The sequence below is a fragment of the Seriola aureovittata genome, chromosome 9 (assembly GCF_021018895.1).
Source record: "Seriola aureovittata isolate HTS-2021-v1 ecotype China chromosome 9, ASM2101889v1, whole genome shotgun sequence".
Lineage (NCBI taxonomy): Eukaryota > Metazoa > Chordata > Actinopteri > Carangiformes > Carangidae > Seriola > Seriola aureovittata.
In genome coordinates this window covers 11,939,867-11,950,710 of record NC_079372.1, presented here as the reverse complement: position 1 = coordinate 11,950,710, position 10,844 = coordinate 11,939,867, and the positions used below count along the sequence as shown (strand labels likewise).

The 10,844-nt window shown below is 39.1% G+C and overlaps 1 protein-coding gene across 1 annotated transcript; it reads right to left on the bottom strand.

Annotated features, from left to right (window-relative positions):
- Positions 1 to 224: 224 nt before the first annotated feature.
- Positions 225 to 9,208, bottom strand: ddx23 (DEAD (Asp-Glu-Ala-Asp) box polypeptide 23). Its single transcript, XM_056384948.1, has 17 exons — positions 9,124 to 9,208; positions 7,515 to 7,672; positions 7,250 to 7,369; positions 6,769 to 6,862; positions 6,475 to 6,540; positions 6,246 to 6,384; positions 6,018 to 6,151; positions 5,424 to 5,536; positions 5,170 to 5,313; positions 4,795 to 5,020; positions 4,328 to 4,473; positions 4,067 to 4,244; positions 3,234 to 3,476; positions 2,966 to 3,117; positions 2,766 to 2,874; positions 1,312 to 1,486; positions 225 to 1,092 (listed from the first exon to the last, which is right to left on the bottom strand). Exons 2-17 carry the CDS (start codon positions 7,670 to 7,672, stop codon positions 869 to 871), a joined length of 2,421 nt encoding a protein of 806 aa, XP_056240923.1. The 5' UTR covers positions 9,124 to 9,208; the 3' UTR covers positions 225 to 868.
- Positions 9,209 to 10,844: the final 1,636 nt, after the last annotated feature.

The window sequence follows — 10,844 nt, the reverse complement described above, 5'->3', positions numbered from 1 at the left end:
ATGCAACCAATAACTACTGCTCCTCTACACCAGAGCGCCTGGAGTTTGTGTTTTTGTACAGTTTAAAAATTTTTACTTTTTCTCTGCATCCCAACATTTACCCAGTGAACACACCACTATCTTTTCGGACTACCACAAACTACTTCTGCTATTTTCATTGTTGACAAGTGTGGTCATGCAGGTGGTTAGTGTTTCGCATAAAATATTTACACAGTTCAGACAGATGTAACTCAAATTTGCTGTATTGACTTCATACAAATGTTTATATTTAAAAACAACGAATTGCAATTTAGCCAGTCGATGTGTCTGAAGTGAAAACAGTAGCCATTACTTCTGGCATTGGTCTCTTAAACAGTCAGGAAACTCAAATGGTAATGGTTAATAAGAATGCACAACACAGTACTCTCTACTCATCTACACTTGCATCTTGGCTGGTATTTATCACACTTGATAATTATTGAAGAGCAGCATCTTTACAGTCCAGCTCATCAGCATCCTGCTAAGTGATCCTGGACCTGCGCTCTTATTCACAGAAGCTTAACAAATTTCTACCTCTGACTTTTACATTTACACATTTTCCAACTGAGTAAACAGATTCAAATTCACAGACATCGATAAGAAGTGTTCACATTAGAGCCACCTCAAAACCAGTGCTGTGATTATCTCTGCACCAGTTAATGTGTCTGTTTCTACTCGCACGCTGGGCCAACAGACAAAAACAGACCGACAAGAATTGGAGGGAAGGTGTGAAATAACTGAAGACATGGGCAGAATTAACTTGTGGACCATATCTCGACTGCAGAAAAAGGGAATCGGATATTGTGTGAAGATGCAACATGACAAAACAGTCTGAACCAGTTGGAGTAAATCAGGCAAAGATGGTCTCCTCGCGTCTCTTCTTGGTCAGGATGGTTCCCGGTTTGTGCTGAGCGTCTGGGTGGTTGGCCAGCTCTGGAGGGCAGGTGGAGACCGGGCTCTCGAGGATGGCCTGCTTCAGGTCATAGAACACAGCTGAGTCCTCTTTGGTGAGGAAAGTCATGGCCACACCACTCTTACCAGCACGACCTGTACGACCAATACGATGGATGTAGTCTGCGGGAGGAGGAAGAGGAGAGGAAGAAGAACAGCACTTTGTTAAAAGAGTGAAATAATTACGCAACAATGGCTTAATGGGTATTTTAATTGAATTATTTATATGTATTGTATACTGTGCGTTTTCTATTCAGAACAACAAGACTGTTCTCAACAAATAAATATAAAATTAAGAAAAAACATGAGTGCTGAGGAAACACTGAGTGGCCTCACTCTTACCTTCAATGTTCTTAGCCATGTCGTAGTTAATGACCATCGAGACGTCCTGGATATCAATACCTCGACCAGCAACGTCTGTGGCCACCAGAATATCTTTGGCTCCTGCTTTGAGATTGGAAAGCGCAAACTCTCTCTGCTCCTGGCCTTTGCCACCGTGCAGCGTACACGCATTGTACTGTAGGAAGAGGAGGAGACAGTTCAGGTTACATCTTTTTGTACGGTTTTAGTATTTTAGCAAATGGACACCGAGGTATTTTAGAGAGTGTAGTCCGGTGCTTCCCACAGTGAGTAACACTGTACATTTTGATGAATATTCACCATACAGCTCTGAAATCAGCTGTGTGAAGCTGTACTTGGGCACAGTGGTTCTTTCAGCTAAATGCTAATGTCAACATACCAACAGTGACAATGAACACCAACAAGAGGTGGTTTAGGTGGTGCAGCAACATTTGCTAACTACCACTCAACACAAACTAGAGCTGAGGCTCATGGGAATGTCATTAGTTTTGCAGATATTTAGTTGTAAATCCAAATATTTGACAAGATAAAAATGTGAAACCATGTTTGCACTGGATTTCATGGTAGTCCATCCATTACTCCTGCTAGCCACAGCAGCCAGGAAGTTCATCAACTTATGATGGGCATGTGTCAATTTTAGCTAAAGTGAATTAATCAATTATTCTTTAATTAATGATTTTGCCATTTATCGTGGCACAGTTCGAGTTAATTGATTAATTACATTCATATGAATTATTGTTACATAACCTGGGAAGTACTGACAAAAATGAGACATACGTGTTAATTAACTCATGCGCTTAATATATAATTCTAGGCCTGATTCTTATTTTCTGGTTTTCTTCTTTTACCATTAAGAAGGTGAAAAAGTTGTAATTTCATTTCCGTGCAATTAAAAACGGCTTTGAAAGTCTTCAGTTTAATATGATGAACTGTGCAGAAACCATGCAAGGCATTTCATAAAAAACTTCATGGTGGCTCCAGAGGAAAAAAAATGGAGTCACAAAAGACATTAGGACTCACTGTCTGGGGACCATGTACGGTGGGCAGCCCTCCCCTAAACTAAATGGGAGTATTTCCAGTAGGTGAGAACACGTCTCACACGGACAATCTCCAGTTGTGTGCTGTGTTGTGTTTCTATGATCATTTGTATTCATGTAAAGCATCTTTTAGTACCCTGACAGGTGCTCTATAAATAAAATGTATTATTATTACTATTATTACTGGATCAGTAAAAACAACCTGCTGGTGACACTAGAGGAAGAGTCACAGGTTACTTGTTAATTCCCTGAGACCCATGAATGTCTGTAGTTATCAAGATATTTCGGTAGAAACATTGTATAGTTTACATGAACTACATTTTCATATGAAGTTTTTAAATGCATCAAACAATGAAACCTTGGTTTGGGAAAGTTGTGGTCTAGTCTACTATGGCTTACCCCCATTTTCTCCAGAGACTTGGCCAGCACATCGCAACCCTTTTTCTGGTTGACAAAGATAATGATGGGAGGCTCGAAGCCGTGCGCCAAAACCTCCAGCAGCTTCTTCCTGCATGACACAAAACCCAGAAAACACTCAGCATGAGACCTTGACAGAAATAAATGGGATGTTTGGTGTTTACATTTTGTGTCCGTCTCACCTCTTCTCTCCCTCTGACATAAGCAGGACCTTCTGTTCGACTCTCTCGTGAGGTTTGCCAGCAGACCCGATGTACACCACAGCAGGACGTCTCAAGTAGCTCCTGGCCAGCCTCTCCACAGCTGGAGGCATAGTAGCTGTGAACATGACCGTCTGCAAGGTGCAATCAAATACAGTTAGAAAAAAACAGATTAAAGTGTGAGCACCTGGCACCTACAGAAGAGTCTTGTTTATAAAGATGTCTGCAAACGCTTGACAGATAAACATACTTGTCTGTATTTATGTTTTCCTGATTCAAAGTTCATCATCATTTTCTCAGGGTCCTCTGCTTCGTCCGTGTCTGGTTTCTGATTGGTCACAGGGATATACTCCAGAATCTTTTGGACGTCGGGCTCGAAGCCCATGTCAATCATACGATCGGCCTCATCGAGTACCACGTAGGTACAGCGGCCCAGGACCAAGTAGCGGTTCTCCAGCACGTCAATCAGACGCCCAGGGGTGGCGATCACAATCTGTTGGATGAGGTAAACAAACATACAGTCGTTGTCAATGTGTTTTGTGTACATAGCATTATTACCATACTACTGTAAAAACAAGATTAGAAAAGGTATGTGTGTATGTGTCTGAAATTGTGTTTTTGTTTACATTGTTATGGTCTCTAAGCTGTTTGTTTATATTTTGGCAAGTTTTCACATTTAAAATATGTCGAATTAGCTTTTAGCAGTTCCTGTGCACTATAACCATGACAACTCCCCACTGGATTACTTTGATCCTGAAGAAAACTTTCAAATGTGATGAGTGTCAGATAAGCTCTGGAATTACAAGGAACTCCTTCTATCTTGTATTTCTAGGCAGATTTAAGGAGTTTTTATCCTGACATCGCAAGACCCATTCACATTTGAGCTGACTGACTGTTGTCTGTCACAGCTAAAAGTCCTTAGCCTGGAAACCAGACCAGAGATATTTATATCCCCAGAGTACAGGTTCTGCAGAGCCTAACTGTATGTGTACCATGTCTGTGTGTTCTTATTTTACATCCTTAGTTAAATTATCTAGTTACTGTTTCGTGTCTTTTTTTAAGTGTAATTGCTGGATGTTTCACCTCACAGCCCATCCTGAGACGGAAGCCCTGGTCCTCTCTGGAGATTCCTCCAATCACAGCCACCGTACGGATGCCGAGCGGTTTACCGAACTTTATGGTCTCCTCTTCAATCTGCTGCGCCAACTCACGAGTTGGGGCCAGGATCACAGCATAAGGACCCTGGTCTGAGTCTTCAATCCTGTCCAGCAGAGGAATATAACAGGTCGTTATGTGAGTGAAAAGACAAACAAGCCAAGTTTATTGAATCATAGTTGGTTTTACCTGTCAATTTTAGGCAGGGTGGTAATCCAGACAAGCAGTGGAATCAGGAAGGCAGCCGTTTTACCGCTACCTGTCTCAGCCACACCAATGATGTCACGGTTCTGTAAGCCAATAGGAATGGCCTGCCTCTGAATAGGTGTTGGATCCTGGATTGAAGAGAAAAAAGTATCATTAGAAATTACATTCACTTTGCCCAAAGACATTTAGCGTGCACTTGCATAACTGAGTTAGTCTGCTTTTTCCACCAAGATGATTCCTTAAATATTGTGTAAACAAGAAACCTGGTATCCTGGCATCTAAGGGATTAGAGAAACCTGATTTCCACAGGTAAAGCCAATCCCAGTTGACACTGTGCGAGACGTGGGGTACATCATCGACAGGTCATCAGTCTATCAGAGGGCTGACTTGTAGAGACCACTCTGTATTCCTTTTATGAAAACATCAACGCAGTGACTCTGTGATCTGACCTTGTAGCCACATTTGTCGATGACCTCCAGGATGTGTGCAGGCAGCGGGTACTCCTTCCAGTTTCTGATGGGGTTCGGGATTTTCCCTCCCTTGGTGGTGATGCTGTAATCCTCTCTGAAGATTCGCCAGTCTCTGTCCGTCATCTCATCCAGTTTCTTCTGGGACCAGTGTCTGTCGTCCCAGCGCTGCTTGGCCTCCTTTTTACGCATCTTCTTCAATCTCGTCCTGAAAGCAGTAGATAATAAAGATTATATAGTTTGTTCTTTTGTTTTTTCTTTTTATTTACTTAGATTTTAACACTTGAAGTTGCTTCTGAAAAACGGTATGCTCCTTTAAGCCGCAAACAGAGCTGATCACTTCGATGCTTTACTCACTCTTCCTGCTCCTTCTCTTCCAGCGTGCGCCTTTTCTCCATCAGGTCACCATAGAAACGTGACTGCTCTCTTTTCTGCTGCTTCAAGTCGATGCCAGCGATGAAGCCTCGTCCATACAGCTGCACCTGATGCTTTTCTTTGTAACTGGGAGACAGATCACATTGTTTAGACTGCTGCACATTCTAGCAAAACAAAACCTGCTTCAGTTCAAGAGTTACATTTTCAAATGACACAAGACATTCATGCTGACTCACATTGGGTTGTAGTCGACTGACGTGTCTTCAGAAGCATCCCACTCAAACACAAACTTCCTGTCATTCAGATGACGAGTCCTCCGACGTTTCTTGAGCCCACCAAGGTAACGCTCCTGCAAAGATTAGATATTTACTCGTTTAGTACATTATACATCCAATCATTCATCCATTCTCTGATGCAGCAGGCTAAGCAAGGTAATCCACACGTCCTTCTCTCTACCAATGTTTTTTTCTTTATCTAATATTGTATTTTCATGCATTGTTTGATCATAAATACGAACCACGGTTGGTAAACCTTTGAACAGTTAAGGTTGCAAACCTGATTAACAAAAGTTAACAGGTCAGTGAAACATTACATTTTGTGCTTTCAAGTGCAATCTGCCATGATTATTTGTCTTTGATTATGAACTGGAATATAAACTGGATATTTAGCTGCCTTAAGGTTGTAGTTTCAGGCAAGAAATTTAGAGGTTAATTAGAAGAATAAAACTGCTCAAACACACAAGACTCAAATTAATGTAAATCTGTACAGAATTTTAATTTCACACAACTATCTCTACACAGCCGTAAACAACTTCTTCTCCTTGGACAAACCTTGATGGCCTGGAGCTCTTTGCTTTTATCTTTCTCTTCTCTGAGCTTTTGTCGTCCATCATCCTCTTCATTCCCATTGTTCTCTCGCTCCATTCGCTCTCTCCGCTCTCGTCTCTCCCTTTCCTGGGGGTCCTCTGTAACAGACAGTTCTAGTTACTATCAACACATTTTATCGTATTACAAAATGCAGATTGTCTACCACTGATCGGACAAGAAGATGATACACACCCAGCATTTTTCTCCCTATGTCCTGGAACATCCTTCTTTTCTTCCTCTCCTCTTCCAACAACCTCTTCCTCTCTTCTGTTTGTTGCACTCTCCGTTTCAGGGCCTCAGCTTCTCGCTCTGCTTTGGACAGAAACTTGGGCTGAAAAGGACAAATTAAAAAATAAGTGAAAAAAAGACAATCATGGGCCTAAAAATGAAAAGAAAATGTATATCTCAGGGAACTTCCCACCTTTGCCTCTGCTTCCTCTTCTGCCTTTTTTTTGGCCAGAAGCTCCTCTAAAGATAGGGGCTGGACCTGAACAGAAGACAACACAAGTTTATTTATATAGCACCATTCAGACAAAAGGAAATTAGGCAAATGTGAATAATAAACATTCAAACAATACATTTTAAGTTAACTTTGTCTTTAGGATGAAAACTTTTTTGTGTAAGTGTCCACTTTTCTATTCAGAAGCAACACAGATTAAATACTTAAAATAAACAACCTAAGAAATAATGTAACACTGTGAAACCAGATTCATACCTTCTCTTTCTTCTTTTTTTCATCTTCCTCCTCCTCTGTTTTTATATCCCTCTCTCGCTTTACCTTGGAATCCTTTGACTTTGGTGAAAGACTCCTTTAAAGGAGAAAGACAGACAATGTTTAACAGGTGTAATTACCTCTTAAGCACCAAGTTGGATATATCGGAGCTTTCATAAAAGTCCTGAGTTTCCCTTTCATAGTTTCAAGCTGGATGTTGACGAATTTTATTTACAAGTTGGGAATCAGTAAGTACAATAAATGCCAATGATCATACAGTTATAAGAGAGTCTTCTGAGTTCTGTGGGCAAAACATCACAACATAAAGCTTAATTGAAGCAAACAACATTCTCAATTTTTCTAAACATTTTGCTCAAAGAAAGTGAATCCGTATCCCGTTATAAAAATAAAAAATCCACTTGACTTGACTATTTACATGTCACCTGTCCGTCTCACAAAGCTGTATATTTCAGCATTCACATACCTGGACCTCTTGCTGCGGTCTTTATCACGTCGATGGCCATCTCTGTCCTTGCGGCTCCTGTCTCTGTCCTTATCTCTGTCACGGTCCTTGTCTCTATCCTTGTCTTTTGTGCGACGGTCTCTGTAATTATGAAACAAATCAGATACAATATTTTTTTTATTTCAACAACTGAAAAACTGAAACTTGGTCACGCAGAAATTAAAATACAAATTGAATATTAATCTACAATGCTAAAGGTGGGTTTGTGCCTTTGTGTTTTGGTTACCTGTCTGGAGATTTGGAGCGATTTCTCTCACGAGAACGATGTCGCTTACGTGAAGGTGAGACTTTGCGGTCTCTTTCTCGTGAACGGCTGCGTTTCCTCTCCCTGTCTTTGGTCCCTGAGGAATCTGCATCCTTTTTGTCTGTGGAGTCGGCTGCCATCTGGAAACACAAATGGTATGGATGGTAGATTTGTCAGGAACTTGCACTTTAAGTGCATATTTAAAATTAGTCATTTACATTCACCTGGGTAGGCAATTGATAAGGTATTGTAATCTATTTTTTATTATTACATGATAACATTCAAATTTGCTTTGAACACTTTTTTTATTATTACATAACATTTGAAATACTTAATGCCTGATGGTAGTTTCTGCCTGGTTAGTGACCATCCTTTGTAGTACACCAAACATATTCACTATATTACACAGTATCAGCATCCCAAAATAAAACTCATTTGATCCTCCATTTTTACTGAACTCTCAAGTTCATCCGACTAACAAGGCAGAACATAAATCATAGCCAAAACAATTATAATATGAATAGAAGAACAGATAAAAGCACACATTTCAAACAGACCATTATACATATATAGATGAACAGGGGAACTACTGATGTGCAAAAGTCTTATGTAACAATCATTTTGTTGCCATGAATTTAAGTTAGTTTTTAATGTGGATTACAAGAGTGCATTTTCTCTCAAAACAGCTGATTGTTATTAGGAAGTTCTGCATTGATATAATTTAAACCTTTAACTCTTTTAAAGAAAATTTCCAAACAATTGGGGATGGATAATTGACAGCCAGTCAAAAAAGAAAAAATAAGTGACAGCATTACATGTGCAAATTACACGATGCTTCGACTTGAACTGCTCGTTTGGTGGGTTTTAACTACTACTTCTGCATCTGAACCTGTATTGTGAACGTGAGCAAGAATCTACACATATGTATTTAGATTTGCAAGTGTACTGAGATTTGTGCATTTGTAAAATAAACTGTAAATGTCTATACAAATCTGATCTAAACGCGAGTAAGATCTATATATGCATATATGTGTAAAAAGCTGCAAATATATACACTAAAAATCTGAATGTAAATGTTTATTACATAATGAATATATCTTATTATAGTTTAAATTCGCTTTAAAGTTGAATATTGTCCATGTGTGTTTTTGGAAATACGCAATACAATACACAATCCTAAATATCATAATATGGGTGATGGATTTCGCTCAGATATATGCCAGCTTTTACTCCTGAAAGTTCATGTTTATCCGCTTTTCATTTTGCTATCACAAAGAGAAACTATGCAGTATTGACGTTAATAGTTGAGTTAAGGTTTCGGGGTTTGCACGGTATTGATTTTAAGACAAATTGACTTTTAATACGAGACATAATTAACTAACAAAACAAAGTAGCTGAGTCTTTACATAATGAATGCAGTGGATAGCGTGAACAAGCTAGCTCCTAACATTAGCTAACAACTTAGCAAAAAAGCTAACCGTCTTTCATAAACTGCTCAAACCTGGAACATGTAAAACCTCATTCAAGCCAGACGCTTGCAGGTAATGAAACGTAGCAGGGCGATGTGTGGTATACAACATTTAAAACTTACCTTTTTCACTTGTCAACAAAACACTTGCGATTTAACTACGCTTCAAGAAGACGCCATATCGCCCAACACGAGCCGAAGCAAGCGCGTGGTTCTGGGAATTGTAGTACTTAGCGTTCCATGAAGAGTGGAGGTAGCGGCTTTTAAACTACATTTCCCAACAAGCCGGGTGGATTTTCTCAGGGCCCCGATGTTTTGGCTCATGAACACCTAAATGCCTGATCGAAAATACATTTCTGAGTCTAAACATTTTCCAAATCGAGCACTAGGTGGCAACCATGTTACAAGCTACAACGACCCTGATTTTCTTTCTACAAATATGATAAAAATAACTGTTCCAGGCACAGATTTCACAGATTTCAATTTAACAGTTTTTTCCCTATCTATCTATCTATCTATCTATCTATCTATCTATCTATCTATCTATCTATCTATCTATCTATCTATCTATCTATCTATCTATCTATCTGTCTGTCTGTCTGTCTGTCTGTCTGTCTTTCTGTCTATCATACATCAATATCAGCCAAATGTTAGGTATATACAGTACAAATCCTTTCCTACGATTGTGCTTCAGTTTATGTTCAGTAGCCAGAAGGTGTGCAACCAGTGGCAGCTTCATTATTTCCCAGCTTCTCAAATGTGAATATTTGATAGTTTCCCAAGTTTCTATGATAGTAAACTCAACATTCAACACTTTGGGTACTTGACTATTGGTCAGACAACAGAAGCAAGTTCAATATGCTAAGTTGGGCTTCATGGAATAATGATGGGCATCAATTAATTATTAATAAAATAATAACTGTCAGGTGTATTGATAATGAAAGTAATTGTTGGTTGCAGCCTACTATTATAATGGAAGGATACAGCCTTGCCCAAGGTTTTCTGTGGGTTAATTACTTGACAGAGAAAAAAATGTAAGCTCTTTGATAAAAATACAACTTTCCAGCCAAAAAGCACAATGTAAACTAAAGCAATTAAAGGAGCTATTTGTGAGTTTTGCTCTTGCTACATATCTAACGTTAGCATACAACAGCTGTTTAATTACCAGTCTTGCCTAGAGCTTCAACCATTGTTGCATTTACAATACAAGAGGTTAGCCTTCAGGGCTGAAGGTCCGTCCAGACCGGGGGATAGCTGATTAACATGCTAACTTTAGTAGAAGAAAAGAAGAAAAAAGCAAGACTTGACAGTGGTTTTGCTTTCCACTGCTGGAGATAGCTCTTGGCTAGTAATAGAATGAAGTTTGATACTGAACTTGCAACATTTCTTCTAGACTGGTGAGTGTGTTAATGTGCTGTTGCTAATGTAATGCTAATGTTGGCTATGTAGCGAAAACAAATCTTACAAATCCAGCTCCTTAAAGGGTCTTTTAAGGTCCTAAAACTAGATTTTGACAGAGGCTTTCTGTTAGTTGATATTATACTGGATAATGGTATGAGTTTCTGCCAAAACTGCAATTAATTAAATAATTTAGACCCAAATAATATGAAGTAAATATTTTTTTGGGGGCCCTAGGCAGTTGTTCATTTTTCCCAGTTGGTAGGCTAATCCAGACTTGATTAATAGCATTTATCTGGAAAGACAGATTAAAGAAGAATGGAAGAAACAAAGACAAAAACTTTAATGTAATGTAATTTGTAAAATGCATTCATAAGTAAAAATGATTAAAAAAAAATAATATGCAAAACAATATGGATGCAAAATTAAAAACAAATAGTTTTTAA

Coding starts and splice junctions, on each gene's coding strand:
- ddx23 (XM_056384948.1), bottom strand. CDS start 7,672: ATGGCAGCCGACTCCACAGACAAAAAGGATGCAGATTCCTCAGGGACC. Junction 6,863..7,249: donor GACCGCAGCAAGAGGTCCAG/GTATGTGAATGC, acceptor TCTCCTTTAAAG/GAGTCTTTCACCAAAGTCAA. Junction 1,093..1,311: donor CATGGCTAAGAACATTGAAG/GTAAGAGTGAGG, acceptor CTCCTCCCGCAG/ACTACATCCATCGTATTGGT.